This window comes from Bos grunniens, chromosome 5 (genome assembly GCF_055505025.1).
Source record: "Bos grunniens cultivar Pamir isolate PY7600 chromosome 5, Bosgru_T2T1.0, whole genome shotgun sequence".
Taxonomy (NCBI): Eukaryota; Metazoa; Chordata; class Mammalia; order Artiodactyla; family Bovidae; genus Bos; species Bos grunniens.
The window spans coordinates 117,539,010-117,554,204 of record NC_141169.1 but is presented as its reverse complement, the minus strand read 5'-3'; the positions used below and the strand labels follow the sequence as shown (position 1 = coordinate 117,554,204).

General features: G+C 48.3%; 1 protein-coding gene across 1 annotated transcript in view; it reads right to left on the bottom strand.

The window, feature by feature from the left end:
* ATXN10 (ataxin 10) overlaps positions 1-15,195 on the bottom strand; it is a 138,917-nt gene that overhangs the window by 12,632 nt on the left and 111,090 nt on the right. Inside the window, exon 10 of the mRNA XM_086403283.1 lies at positions 11,520-11,583. Within this exon, the coding sequence (XP_086259409.1) occupies positions 11,520-11,583 (64 nt within the window). The remainder of the gene's footprint in view (positions 1-11,519; positions 11,584-15,195) is intronic.

Genomic DNA, 15,195 nt, shown 5'->3' with positions numbered 1-15,195 from the left:
GCTGTCCCACGTTGGGGGGAACCTCACTCAATTTCAGAAATCTAATACTGCAACACGTTTTCCTTCTCCTCTGTGAACAACACGCTTCTTGACACTTACACTGGAATGAGAGCAAGCGATTTAGATACAAAGGCAGGCTTCCACCGTTAACACACATACAGACCCTCAGGATTTAACTGTCATCTGGGTGCTCGTCTGACAAACATGAAGGCCTGTGCTCGGCGCTGGGGACCCAGTAACTAACGGGACATGCAGGTCCCCACCCCTGTGGCACTGGCGTTCTAGACAGGAGGTGGCCATCAGCCTCAGAGAGACAGACCTTCAGGCTGATGTGGTCAGGAATGACCACAGGAGGACAAAACACGGATGAGGGAGGTGGGAGACGGCTTCTCTGAGGAGGGGACTGAGCTGAGAACTCGGGATAAAGAGAAGCTGGTCACCTGGTGCGCTGGGGAGACAGCAGTGGCATTGGCCATGTGTGACCTCAAGATGGGAGACATGAGCCGGGCAAGGCTGGGGCTGGAGGCAGGATGTTGGTAGAGGGCAGGGGTCGAGGCCAGAGGCCAGAGGAGTTTCAAGCTGTAGGAAGGAGTCTGCATTTTATACGACGAGAATCCACTGAAAGAGCTAAAGCAGAAAAATCAGGCAACTCTCCTTGGCAGCCGTGGAGGGTGGCTTGGAGGGAAGATGGTGTGGGAATGGGGACCAACCAGCATCCGTAGCAGCAGTAGTGAGAGTGGACGAGGAAGGACCTGGGCTCAGACTCCAGCGCTGCCCACCTGAGCTCCATGCCCGGGCGAGCTGGTTTCCCAGGAGGCGCGGCAGTGAGGAGCCCGCCTGTCAGAGAAAGCAGACGCAGCTTCCACCCCTGGGTGGGGAAGATCCCCTGGAGGAGGACACGGCAATCCACTGCAGTATTCGTGCCTGGAGAACCCCATGGACAGAGCCGCCTGGGCGCCTAGAAAAAGCCAGATCACGCAGGTCGATGAAACCCCGTCTGCTCAGTTATCAAGAGCAGTTAGTTCTCCAGCTGCCACCACTCCACCTGAGGAAGGGTCGCCCGTTCGCGGCCTCTCACGAGTCACTGTTTCTCAACCAGCATTACAGGCCACAAGAGGATTTCATTAAACACAACACCATTTCTCAGGTCTTCATTCTCCCTCTTCATCCTCCCTGTGCCAATCTCCAACTAAGGGACAGAGTCAAGGCAATCACCAGGCAGGGAGGCAAAGCAGAGAGGTGGGCACATGTATGTTCACCTGTAAACTCAGCTTCAGCTAAGTGCCCATGAGGTGAAGGCCTGACGCCTCAGTCCTCCTGAAATTCCTAGAATGTTCAGTGGAGAGAAATAAACACACTACTAACTGGCCTAACAGCTACAATGTGAAATGACAGGATAAATGAAACAATAAAAAGCGGCCTCATTTCAACTGGGATTCTGGCAGACTTCTCTCAAATAAATAAGGTTTAACTCTACTTGGGAGAATGGCCAGGTAGATGGAAGGAGACCCTGGGAAGATGGACAGCAAGGGAGCCAAGGTGCCGAAGGAGAGTCGGGAAGGGCTGCCTGATGCTGAGTGTGGCGGTGTGGGGACTGTCTTGGGAGATGCCCCCTAGTGAAAATAAGATTTAAACTTTAAATGGTGTTCGTTAAATCAACCAGCCAAAGGAGCAGACCCTTAAGGACAAAAGCGAATGGCAATAAATGTTCGCATAAAGTTTTGTTTCTGGTTTGGAATGAACCGTACATGGCGGCACTTAAAATGCTAACAGTAACCAAGAGAAGCCAAATTAAGAAAACACTGTCATCTCCAAGCCACGTGGGTCAAGTGACCGATAGAACTGGAAAGCGGCAGCTTCCACTTTCTCACCAACCCAGGCGGAGCAGGAACAAGGGGCACGTGGCCGCTCGCAGGCCACATGGCTCGTGCCAAGCGCCTCTCCTCCCGTTTTCTAAGACGTGACAGTAAACCTCCTGCAATCTTGCTTTTTGTGCAAGTGAACAGGCCAGAGCAGGACTGAGGCACTCTGACCTCTGAGAGGAGAGGAGACGGCTGAGTGAGGCAGGCTGAGCAAGGCCCATGGCAGCCAGGTGCGTGTGCAGGCCCGAGGGCAGAGGGCAGACCACACAGTCTGGCCTCTGTGTGCGCAGGAGACACGTGCCGCTCACAGCCTCCACACGCAGACGTTTCAGGGTGGTGATGACAGTTTTCATTTTGAGCCGCTGTGATCTTCGCGATGTAAGAAAACAAGAAGCGTACAACTAAAAGCCAAGTAGACACAATCTGAAGGAGTATAACCTGAAGCATTTCATTCTCATTTTAAAACAGCCGGACCATTTGCCAACACACCTGAACAAGGAAAGAGAGTCCACTTTTGTGAGCGTCTCTTTCACGACAGGACATCCCACTCCTCCAACTTCCAGCTTCGAGTGCTGAGGAACCAGTTGCTAGGATACCGTAGAAGCTACATCAAACAGTTGCTAGGATACTGTAGAAGCTACATCAAAGGGGTAGGGCTCCTGCCCCCTCTCACTCTGAATGGGTCTGCTGTGCAACTGTGGAGCCTGAGGGGCGCGGGGTGCAGTGTGGCAGACTGCCGCCCACCCTTGGCCCCACGCCCACTCACTGCACACAGGGACCCAGGGAGGCCTCCGTGCACCCACCAAGTCGTGTCCACGCTTGTTTGCTCTGGACAAGGACAGAGACTTGGTTCAAACACCTTCAGCCACACTAGGCAATGGGTAAGACCATCAGTGAGAGGCTTTAAAAACCCACATCATGTAACTGGGAAGCCAAACCCAAAGTTTACCTTTTTAAAGCCAAACGGCAGTAAAAGGTTTTCTAGCTTTAATTAATGTCAGCTCAACAAATGAACGCAAGATCACTGAACAACCACCAGGGGCTTGAGGCTGGGGACACAGAAACCAACAGCAGGCATCGCTCCCCTCTGGAGGATGCAAGACCTATTTCAGCAGGACGACGTCCCGGCCACGTGAGCGTCAGGGTGGGCGGAGTAAGACACGAGCAGCAGGCACGCAGTGAACGCAGCACAAGCACTTCCCTGGTGTGGGGACTTGCTGATGCCTTTATAAACAACAGCAAGCTCAGCCCGCTGTGCCAGCCTGAAATGTTTGAGGTGTTTCCCCGAACGCCTCCCTCTGGCGGCGGCACGGCAGGCCCAGGCACAAGCTAGACTGCTCGTGAAGAGGACGGGATGGAGCACGTTCTCAAGTTTCCACTAAAATCCCTGCACTCCCCAAGATGTGGCACTGTGGCCCAGAATTTCCAAAACGCACATGAGAACTGCAGAGATTCCAGGGAGTCCTGCAGCAGACGCCTTCTTCCCACAGGTCCGACACGTGTATGTATTACTTAGAAGACTTCTCTGATATAATAGGTATTTAAGATGCTACAGACAGAAGTATGCTCTGGGACACACTGCGGTGACACCCCTGGGGTCTGTGGGGTCTGGCGTGGGGTGTGCAGTTTGGCACAGGTCCTGCCCGGGACAGGCTTTTCTGGAGGGCACAGTTGCGCATCTAGGGGTCTGCATGTGCTGCACTCATGGAGGGGCAGAGGAGCCCAACTGACACAGAGAGCTGAGGCGCTCAGGCTCCGCTGGGGGCCACGGGAGAACTCCAGGAGGAAGACACGCGTGCTCAAGTCTAAGAGGAGGAAGGGCTGGGCTGGCGGAGAGGCGCCCACACAGAAGTCTAGGCGCTTGAACAAGGGGCAGGGCACAGATAGCGCTGGGCTGGCCCCGTGGCCCCACCGCCCAGGAGCTGGCAGAGCTGGCTGTGCTCGGGGAACCAACTCCGTGAGCGCCTCTCTTCTCATCTGTGAAATGACAGTGCTTAACAAAGAGGCCTGTTAAAAACAGAAGGAAAGAAACCGCCTGTGCCAGGCAATGTAGCTTAAAGGGTGTATATATACAGCACAGGGTTGGGCACCTAGAAACTACTCAGTGATTTTTAAAACGTCAGTGTGAGAAGCAACGATGCACACCTCCTTGCGTACATCCTGACGTTTCCTCACGGGCGTACGCCACATGAGCCCAACCCAGGCTGAGATGGAGAATACGCCCAGCAGCTGGGAGGCCCTGGGTGCCACTGCCCACCTATGCCCACCCTCCTACCCATCAAGGCTCCCACCATCCTGACTGCTGCTGTCACATAGAGTCATAGAGCGCACACTCTCTGACTCTAGCTTCTTCAGCTCTATGCTACATTAGTGAGACTCACCCATGTTACACAGGGCAGCTCATTCTTTGCTGCTGCATGGCGCTCTGGGGAAGAATCATCCACACTCTTCTACGACTGCTGACTATGTGGGATGGTTCCACTTTGGGGCTGTTATAAACACTGTGACTAGGAATGCTCCTGCACACGTCTTCTGATAGACACATGTATGTACTTCTCCCGGAGGGGCATCTAGGGCTGCAGCTGCTGGCTCACAGGGCGGGCCTGAGTTAGCAGACACTGCCAAAGTTTTCCAAAGAGATTTCCCTAATTGACACCTCCCAAATCAATTCATCACAGTTCAGGCTGCCCCACACCTTTGCCATCCGTTGGTCATGTCATCTTCTCATCAGCTCTTCTGGTGGGTTCCTGACTGTGGGGTAAACATGCATTTCCCTGATGAGGATGCTAAGCTCTTTCTGTACAATTACTGGCCATCTGGGTTTCCTCTTCTGTGAGATGCCGTGGGTCTTTTGTTCATTCTCAGAACCTGAATTATCTTTTGTTGTTTCACAGCAGTCCTAAATTAGTATGGGTATGAGTCCTTTGTCAGATACAGGCTTACGATGCAAATACTTTTTCAAAGTTAATGCTTTCCCAGTTAAAATTCTGATGTCTTGTTTAAGACACCTTTGCCTGTTCCAAGACAAGAACCATACTTTCTTATGAGTCCTTCTAGAAGCTCTTGTGTTTTACTGTCCACATGAAGGTTTATGAGTTATCTTCAATTACTGTGGGTGAACAGGGTGAGACACGGTGGCAGGGTTTTCTTCCCCGTAACAGATATTAAATTGGCCTAGGATCATTCATGGAAAAAGACCACCCTTTACTCCTTAAGTACAGGGGGCCTTTGCTGTGTATGTGAGTACGCTTCAGGACTTTCTTTTCTGTTTTGCAATATTATTACTATTGTTTAAGTTTTACCACTGACTCACAGTGTGCTCACAGATGGAAATTCACCTTTCTCGTGGGCAGTAGCAGCTGTCTGGACATCTGCATGACACACCTGCTTGTTGAGAAGCTACAGGCCGGGCACTTGGCACACAGCACACCGTACTCTCCCCGTAACCCTGTGGGGTCCGTCCCATTTTAGATAAATACGCCAAGACTCGTAACACAGGGCAAGCGACGTGTTTAGAGGCTGAGAAGCAGCAGAACCCGTGTCTGTGTAGCCCCAGAGCTGATGCCCGTGTCACTATGCTATCCATCCCTCCTCAACAGGAGATGACTGGGGAAACTCTGGTTATTTTTCCTATAAACTTACGTTTCTGGGCACACGTAACACTTACAAATGAGGCTTTTCAATAAAAAAAGAAAGAAAAAAGAGAAAGGAAGGAAGGAAAAAAGAGAAAAGAACAGAAAAAAACCCCAACCCAGTTTAGACGCTCCTCCTCTCCTTGTCCCCTCCTCCTCCAATAAAAACAATACATATATACATAAAAAACCCACATCAAGGACAACTGATCAAAACACAGATCAAAAAAAGAATCAAAGAAAAACATTTCAAATAAAGTTCAGCTGTTTCTATTTGGATACAACAACAACAAAAAATCCCACTTGCCACAATAAACTGACAAATAAGAAATGGCTCTGTGGTGGCGGGCTGGGATTTTCCGATGGCATCTGCTACTGTGTCATTACTGCGGGTCCCCGCAAGGGAGCGGCGGACAGACAGCTGGGCTGTGTCCTGATGCAACACCGCCGCCGAGGGCCTTCCTTCGGGGTGAGCTACCCCCTTGGGATGTTGTCTTTTCCCAGTCCGCCACTAGAAGACGCCTCCGAGAAGCGGGGCAGCCAGCCCTCCAGTCCCGCTCCCAGCCTGGGGGAGCTGCAGCCCAGCTTGCTTGGATATGCCACCTAGAAATTCCTAATCCCCATGGGTGGCGAAGAAAGAGGAAGTCTTCCAGGGGGTCAGAACCGCTGACTTCCCACAGGGAACAAGGATGCCTACCCTATGGTAACATGAGCCCTCAGCCCTAACCCACGGATGATGCGTGAGCACACAACACAGCCCGCCGATCCAGAGCAATCAGAGAACGGAGCTGTTTTTCTTAACTGACCTTTACTCTCAGCTCTGATTCCTAGTCTATGCATACGCAATATATATTGCTTTCTTTAACACAAAATACTGAAATTAAAGTTCAATGAAAGCTTGACTGGTGTGAGTTATTAGAAGGAGCTGAACCACCAAACAAAGCTGAAATAATACTGCTGCCAAACCAAGTTTATTCAATTCACAAAAGAATCATCAAATCCATGGGAGATATTTCTCCCCTGCTTAGAGCCATCCTCCCTACCTGTCCAATAAGCACACACACACACATACTCCATCAAGCTGCTGGTTTTCATTCATTTGCTCACCGCCTTACTCAGTCATGTACCCATCTAAAAATATCTATTGGACATTTAGTATGTGCCTATCAGTGGCATATTACATTGAGATAAAAACAGGGGAAAAAAAAAAAGGTCCATGCCCTTACGGACCTTGGTCTAGAGGGCAATTAAGATGCAAATGCACAAATCCTCAGTTACAGACTGAGACAAGCTGAAGGAACAGAACAGGTCCCAGGAGGGGCTGATGAGGCTCTGGGAAGGCTTCCCTGAGGAAGAGAAGAGGAGGCTGAGCCAGGGGAGAGGGTTCAGCCAAGGGAGGAAGATAACGACTTCCCTGAGGTGAGAAATCACAGATTCGAGGAACAAAAAAGGAGGCATGTCTGGGGAATGCTAAAAGAGGGGAACCAGTCTGGATCTAAATGAAGAGGCAGGTGGGGCCAGAACGCACAGGACCTGTCAGGACATGCTGGGGCCTATGGACATATTCTAAGTATGGAGGACAGGCTTGGAGGTTCTGTAAACAGGGCCAAGTTTTTGAGAGATGGAAAAGAAAAGACCCTGATTCTGGGAAAGACTGCAGGCTGGAGGAGAAGGGGACAACAGAAGATGAGGTGGTTGGATGGCATCACCACCTTGATGGACATGAGTTTGAGCAAGCTCCGGGAGATGGGAAAGGACAATAAGCCTGGCGTGCTGCTTCCTTGGGGTCGCAAAGAGTCGGACACGACTGAGCGACTGAACTGAGAGATGGAGGGAGGCACGTAGAGCCAAAGGTGTTACCACCTGAACCCACCATCACTCGCGTGATGGCCTGAACCAGCTCCACCCTACCCTCCTCCCCAGCCTGTGGAAAAAACTGTCTGCCAAGAAACCAGTCCCTGGTGCCAAGAAGGTTGGGGACCGCTGCCTTAGAACACTGAGATCCTGTAGCTATCCCAAATGCTGGAGTCCGGCACACATTTTCTAACAAGCCAAACAGTCCCTCACCCATGAACCCATTTTAAAGGAAATTCTAAAAGAAAGACTTCAGGCAGAAGGAAAATGAGCCCAGGTAGACAGACAGAGCTGTAAGAAGGGGTGGAAGGCAGGAGAGGAGTAAGTACGTGGAGCATCTAAATGGAAACTGACCTTATGGAGCTCTGACCGTACATTTCATAGACTGTAAAGCAGAACGGAGATACACGGCAACAGCATACAAGCTGGGGGATGCGGACTGGTCCTATACTACCTGGAAAAGGGGTAAAGATCTGAAAAATATTATATTTTCCTTAGTCAAGGATGCATGGTATAATTTCCCAGGGAACTATTAATAAAACAGAAAAAAAAATTAAAAATTTTAAACTAGAAAAAGATAAATGCTTAATTATATAAAACAATTCAAAAGAAGCAAGAGAAAACTAAAATAGAAAGCAGATCAGACTGGCTTAAATATAAACAGATAAGCAACTACACGAAGTATGAATGGGCTAAACGCAATAGCTAAAAGACAGAGAAACTAGACTAAGAACAAGTCAACTATGCTCTTTACAACGAACACCTCTGATATAAAAAGACTGAAAAATAAAAGTTCTGTAATGGTTTTACCACGTAAATATCAACCAAAAGTGAAGTAAAGTAGCTATATTCATGTTAGGCAAAAAGCATCTGTGGAGACACAGAAGGTCACTTTACAGTGACAACGGGGACGTTTTCAGGACCTGATAAAACTGTAATGACACTGCCTCGGGATACATGAGAGCAGTGCTATATGATAAGAGGAGAAATCTAGAGAAATCTACAGTCATAGGCTGATTTTTAAAACCTCTATCTCTGTAATTGATAAACCAGAATAGACAAAAGCACCACTAAAAATGTAAAAAGTTTACAAACTTGACCTGAAAATACTGTAGTCCACTACTAGAAAACAGGTGTGACTGTTCAAGCAGACACAGAAGCGCTGCAGAGACTGACCGTACAGGGGGCCACACGGCAAGTCTCAACAGATTTTTTAGGACAAACAGCATCAAGCACGTGCTCTCTGATCATAATATACTTATGTTAGAAATGAATCCCCCCCAAATAATTCCTATTTGTTCAGAATTTAAGCAATGATTTCTAAATAATCCATGGGTCAAAAACCCCATGATAATCTTAAATAAATGGGCAGATATGCCATGATCATGGATGGGTTAGAAGACAGTACTGTTTAGATGTCAATTCTCATGAAACTGATTCTCGCCAATGCAATTTCAGTGAGTAGAGATTTTAAATTGTTTTGTGACGGTTTTAAGCATGTACATGTGTGTAAACGTGTGTGCACATTAACACACAAGCATAGATGTGTAGACTCTGACTAGCTGGTTTTAAAATTTTTATGGGCAAACACAAATGACCAAACATAGCCATAACGCTCTAAAAAAAAGAAACAAGTTGGAAGGACTCAATCAACTCAGTCAAGGACTCAGTCAGTCTATCTACAGTGTTCTGAAACTGTAGAAAGCGACGGTACTTAAGACTATAGTACTGGTACAGACACAGAGGTCAGTGGAAAAGACAGGAGAGTCCACGCCACGTACACGACAGACACGGCGCTACAGGAGCCAACGCGTGTGCTTTTCAATAAGCGGGCCGGGACAACTCTGTGCTCCGATGGAAAAACACAGTGACAGACCCTCACTCACACCAGGCACAAACATCAGCTCCAAGTGAACTATGCTAAGTCACTTCAGTCGTGTCCGACTCTGTGCGACCCCAGAGACGGCAGCCCACCAGGCTCCCCCGTCCCTGGGATTCTCCAGGCAAGAACACTGGAGTGGGTTGCCATTTCCTTCTCCAGTGCATGAAAGTGAAAAGTGAAAGGGAAGTCGCTCAGTCGTGTCTGACTCTGAGCGACTCCATGGACTGGAGCCCACCAGGCTCCTCCGTCCATGGGATTTTCCAGGCAAGAGTACTGGAGTGGGGTGCCACTGCCTTCTCCAATCACTCTCCCTTAGGTCTCATATTTTGGTATGTATCTTGTATCTTAAGTATATCTTACATGTCTTTAAAATCTAGTAGGCCTTTATAAAACAAAAGTCTAAAGAGTTACTAAATACATATAACACTCAACATTTAACATTTCACCTTTTCTTGACAATTTAAAGATTCCTGAATCTTGCAATGCTTCATTAATAACCATTTAAAACACCAGTTATCCACATAGACTGTCCATATAAAAGTTTTCAGTGTATAATTCTGAGTCATTTCTCCACTACATTAGTATCTTACTATGCTTTCTCTGTATGTGTTCTGACTGTCCCAGTGACTCATAGGGGGCAGTTTAGAAAAGTTTTTTTTTAGAAAAGTGGCTGAGAATCAGGCACACGCCAAGCTTAACCTCTGAGTCTGACCTTTAGGACAAGTCGCTAAGGTTCTCAGTTAGTTTTCTCATCTACAGATGGGGAAGATGATGATAATAGGACCTGCTTCACAGTGTTGTCAAGACTAAAGAAGGCAATGTATGTAAACACATAGTAAGGACTCAATGTTTCCTGAAAGGATCAATGAATGAATATTTGACAAGGAGACGCCAACATAAAAGACTTAGTAAGCAAGAACCACTGCAGCATATCTGCAGAGCTGCCACGGGCTGTGTGCAACAGCCTTTTAAGTTTCCAGTCTTTGCTAAAGGCCAAAGATTAGTAATTAGTAATAAAAAACCTTTCTTCACTAGAAGGTCAATTCAGGGAATATAAAAGTAAAATTGCGTGTTTTTGTTTGCAATAAATCATCTTTTTCATCCGGAAACGCAACACCTGCAGTAACACCTGAATGCGTTTTTATTGCTTTCCTGTGACAGCTTTCTTTTCTCCTTTCCCTTTTTGGGGCTAAAAAATTTCAAACCCGTCTAAGGAGCACAGCCTGTAGCGCTTGATCATAATGCAAGGCAGTGAACCGACTGTTTTACTTTGAAGAAAACTCTTCAGAGGCTGTTAACTTGTCTTTCTCTGACTGAGCTTACAAGCTATCATGCTCTTTAAAATAGGAAATTTTCTTCCATTGCTAATCAGACAAACGACAGTATCTTTAGCACAAATAATAAGCATTTCTCAATCCACTTACTTTGCAACACATGATTTTCATCAGCTCCTTTTCTCTTCTTGACAGAAACCAATAGTGAGCATTTTAAACACAAAATTCCCCTCCTCCTTGGCCTCCCACAGGGTCACAATCTCAAAGTCCTGGCGATGGCCTTATTAACCCCACCCCCCCACCAGCAATAAGCACAAGGCCATGCAGCGGCCAGGCAAGGGACTGGAAGGTCTTGAAGTGAAACAGATTCTCTCTCAAACCTACACAGGCTGCCTCCAGCCTCCAGCCTCCAGCCTGGCTCTTTATCACTGTATTAGATCCGTTTCCCACAGGGAAGACCTAGGCAGAGAGGTGGGGAGTGGGCAAGTTCCTTGCACAGTGCCCTCCAGAAGGGTGGTCAGCCAAGGAGGGGCAAGAGCCAGAGCCTTTGACGTCAGTAGCTGAGGGCCGCAGGACAGCACCCAGCAAAAACCAGACTCCTGGGCCACTGGGGCGCTTCTCCCCACTTCTGAGCTCTCAGAGGTCTCCAAGCTACCACTGCCAGAATGGTCCTTCCAGAGGTCTGGATTCTTCAAACCTCTACAGAAGGGACACACACTCCTCCACAGCCATTCCACGGAACACGTGGTCTGGAAAGGTGACGCCAGTGGCATGCAGTGACATAGGGCCCACAGGTGAGCTTCCAGCTGGGGCTTAAGGCGTTCTGGAGGAGAACGCCCCCGAGAACCTGAGCTCACTGTGCTGCACAGGCTGCAGGAGTGTGACTCAGCTCCAACTCTGACCAAGTGGCTCAATTCTTAGGGACAAAGCCAATGAGAAAGCCAACCAACTCCCTCGTGAAGGCGCCGGGCGGAGGCCCCGGGCGTGAACTCACTGAGGGGCATGTCAAGGATACAGGGGTTGCTGTCGTCGAGGCCACAGCTGTCGAGGATCAGGGGGATGCCGTCCAGCTCGTTCACCTACAAAGAACAGAAAAGGCAAATTCACATACTTGGACGGCTTGGGGGTGTGGGGGCTACAGAAGGGTCTGTGGCTCCTTTTCTATCTCCTGACTCATTCCTGTAAAAATACAGTTAGTGCAATTACCCGAAATGCCTCTATCAGTCCAGAAATGTTTAAAAAGAGACATGCAAACAAAAAATGACACTCTTTCTTTTCATCCTTCCTCCAAAAAGTTGGGCAACTAGGTAGACATATTTAAAAAAATATAATTGAATACAACATTGCAAATCAACTACATTTTAATATACTTTTAAAAAAATATAAAGTGGATCTCTTCCCAATATTATTCACCAGCATAAACTTCAAATGTGTCTCGGTTTACTAGTAAGTAAGTTCTTTTTCTAAGTTGGAAGCAATTTCTATGGTTCTAAATCCAAAAGCAACAGAGACAAGTTGTAAAATTTAACTACATTTTTTTACAACGGCAAGTCAAAGCTGTAATAATTATTTGAAAGATACCACAGGAAAAGGGTTAATATTTTAATATGTACAGATTTTGTAAAAGTTGAGAAAAGACCAAGAATCCAACAGAAAACTGGATGAAATACATGAACGTAAATGGCACAGATGAAAGAAACGCGAGTGGACTGCAGAGATGTCAAAGTCTGCTCAACTTTGCTTCTAATAAGATTGAGGCAAATTATGACACCATCCTTCAGCTGCCACAGTGGAAAAGGCACCTCTGACGACACAAGCGGCTGGGGAGGCCACAGGAACTGGCTCCCTCGGACACTGCCTAAGCGAAACCCCAATGGAAGGGGAAATAAAATCACATGCTAAAAACTGACATTTAGAAGCAGACTGTAAGGGTGAATTAAAGAGTTCTTGGAAATCATGGTTACACTAGAGCCATGCCTGAACTCGGGGCAATGCATTCCTAGGTAAATATTTCTCATTCATACCGCTCCGTTATGAAATGATACGAGATAACTTTTTATAGAAATTCATTAAATGTTTATAACATAAGCAACCTATTATAGACGAAGGACGGTAGTGACGTCATGACGCACGCATGACGACACGCTGGAGAGTGAACACAGGTGACGGTCACTGAGGAAAGGACCCGTGGGCAGGACGCCTCCAGGAGACGCTGATGCGGGTGTCATCACCACGCTGATGTTTACAGGCTCCTGCCGCTGCTGAGTGAGGAGCTCGAGTCAGGGGCAGGGGAAACAATTAGGAAATGAACACGTTTTCTTCTGTTCGCACTTCATAAAACAGGGAAGTTGTTTCTTTAGCCAACATGTTGGGAACTGATTCTAGACCTGTGATGAGTCACAAGTTGTAGTAACAGTTCCTATTAGGGAGCCAAGCTCAGTCAACGCTTCGCGACGAAACACATCTTGACAAGACGGCAAGTCTGGCTGAAACAAGCAAACGTTTAGCCTCTGGAAATCAAGTGCAGACGGCAGGACGGCTCACTGCCTGCGAACTGTTCTCTCCACCGCAGCCAACACTCGTCTCAGAGAAGACCCTGCAAGGTGGGCGGCCGACTCAGGGAGCACCTGTGCTTCTTTGGGGAAAAATGTATTAGGTTGACAAAAAACAAACAAACAGAGGCTCCCTCATTGTCTGCTCTCACACTGAATGGCAAACAGCAAAGTCAAAACAACCTGAAGAAAAACAAGAGCACGATGCCAACGCAGGACTGGAAGTGTGTTCGTGGCACGGGGCTGCAGGATGCGTGCACACACGCACAGGTGAGCAGAGTCCTCCTGCCAAAGCAAGCACACAGCCGACGTGTGTGTGGTAACGCTCAGACAGGGCTTCGACTGACAGATGAAGCAGAGGTGACCGCCAACGCAGAAGGCTCGAAGCCTGAGGCGGAAGGAGGCAGACGCTGGGTTCACCATCAATGAACCATCTGTCTGAGATGTGCGTGTACCTGCCCACGGGCGAGACCAGTTGCCATCCCCAGGACAGAGGACGGGGGTTACTGCTGGAGGCAGACAGACCTGTGGGAGAATTCCAGCTCAGCTCTCTGGCCGTGTAACCTGTGGAGGGTTCTGAACTTCAGTCTAGAGTTTCTCGTGTGTAACAAGAGGATTAGAGTGAGGATTACACGAATAAACAAACAGCACCTCACCCACACTTGAAGAGGGCTGGGCACAGTCATCCCTCACCAAGCACAGGCAAAGCCTGAAAACGTAAAGATCTGTCTCCACAATCACACGACATCAGGTAGGTGGCTCTGAGTTAGCACCACACTCTCCTTGACTGCCTCACAAGCCGAGCACACCTCAGGTCACTAATTTCCATCCACGGCCTCTACTGGGCTTTGCCTCACACAGTCAGTTCTACGTCTCATAAAAATACAGTGCTGTTCATCTCTCTGTGCTGCACTTATTTCCATGGTGTCCTGTGCAGCTTCCTGACTGGGCATTTCACAACTGAGCTGCTGCCCTGTTCCCAACGCCAGAGGAACAATCAGAGGTGTTACCCAAGCAGCAGCGAGAATGCACAGCACCTGCGCTCCGCAGACAAACTTTCTCCAGCACTCAGAGCAGAAGTCCAGATGAGCGCTTCACAGCCTGGACTCCACGTCAGAATCACCCAGGGGAGGCTTCAGAAACAACCAGTGCCGTGGCCCCAAGCCCAGGACACGGCAAGCAGACTCTCTGGGAGCAGAGCCTGGACATCAGTGTCCTGAGCCAACTCTGTGGGCGACTCTGACACGCAGTGAGTCGTGGACTCCTGCTCCCCACCAACACCAAGAGCACCCACCAAGGCAAACAAAGCGAGATCTGCGGCAAGCCCTCAAAGCAATGCCTAAAATACAACAGCCTGTCCTCCACCCCTTCACCCCCGTGCTGCTTTACTTCACAAACAGACTTGGCGGACATGTAACTTACTCGCAGGAGCCTGTGACTGCACCTGGTAACCACTGACCAATCAGGAGGGAGGGTGTCTCCTTCACCCCAGGAGTCCCTGAGCAACCACCGCCTCAGTAACCACTCTCTGCTCCTGTCTCGACAGGCAGATCTGGTCTGTTCCACACTAGCACGGGAATAAGACTATATGAAGAGACGTCTTTTTCAATGTTTTTGAGATTTGTCCGTGTTGTTACATGTATCACTTTATTTTTGTTACTGATTATGAATATACCATTTATTTATGTGCTCAAGTTTTTGTATTACTCATGTATCACTTTATTTTTATTTCTGATCAAGAATATACCATTTATTTATCCATTCACATGTTAATGTGTTCAAGTGTTTATATTACTCCTGAGTTTGTTTCTCCTTGCTCTAGAATTTACAAACCTTACGGATCTATTTCTCCTTTCAGTTCTGTCAGTTTTTGCTTAATGTACTTGCCAAAGTTCTCTTAGCAATATGCTGCTGCTAAGTCGCTTCAGTCGTGTCCGACTCTGTGCGACCCCATAGACGGCAGCCCACCAGGCTCCCCCGTCCCTGGGATTCTCCAGGCAAGAACACTGCAGTAGGCTGCCATTTCCTTCTCCAATGCATCAAAGTGAAAAGTGAAAGTGAAGTCGCTCAGTCATGTCTGACCGCCTGGACTGCAGCCCACCAGGCTCCTCCGTCTGTGGGAGGTTCCAGGCAAGAGTA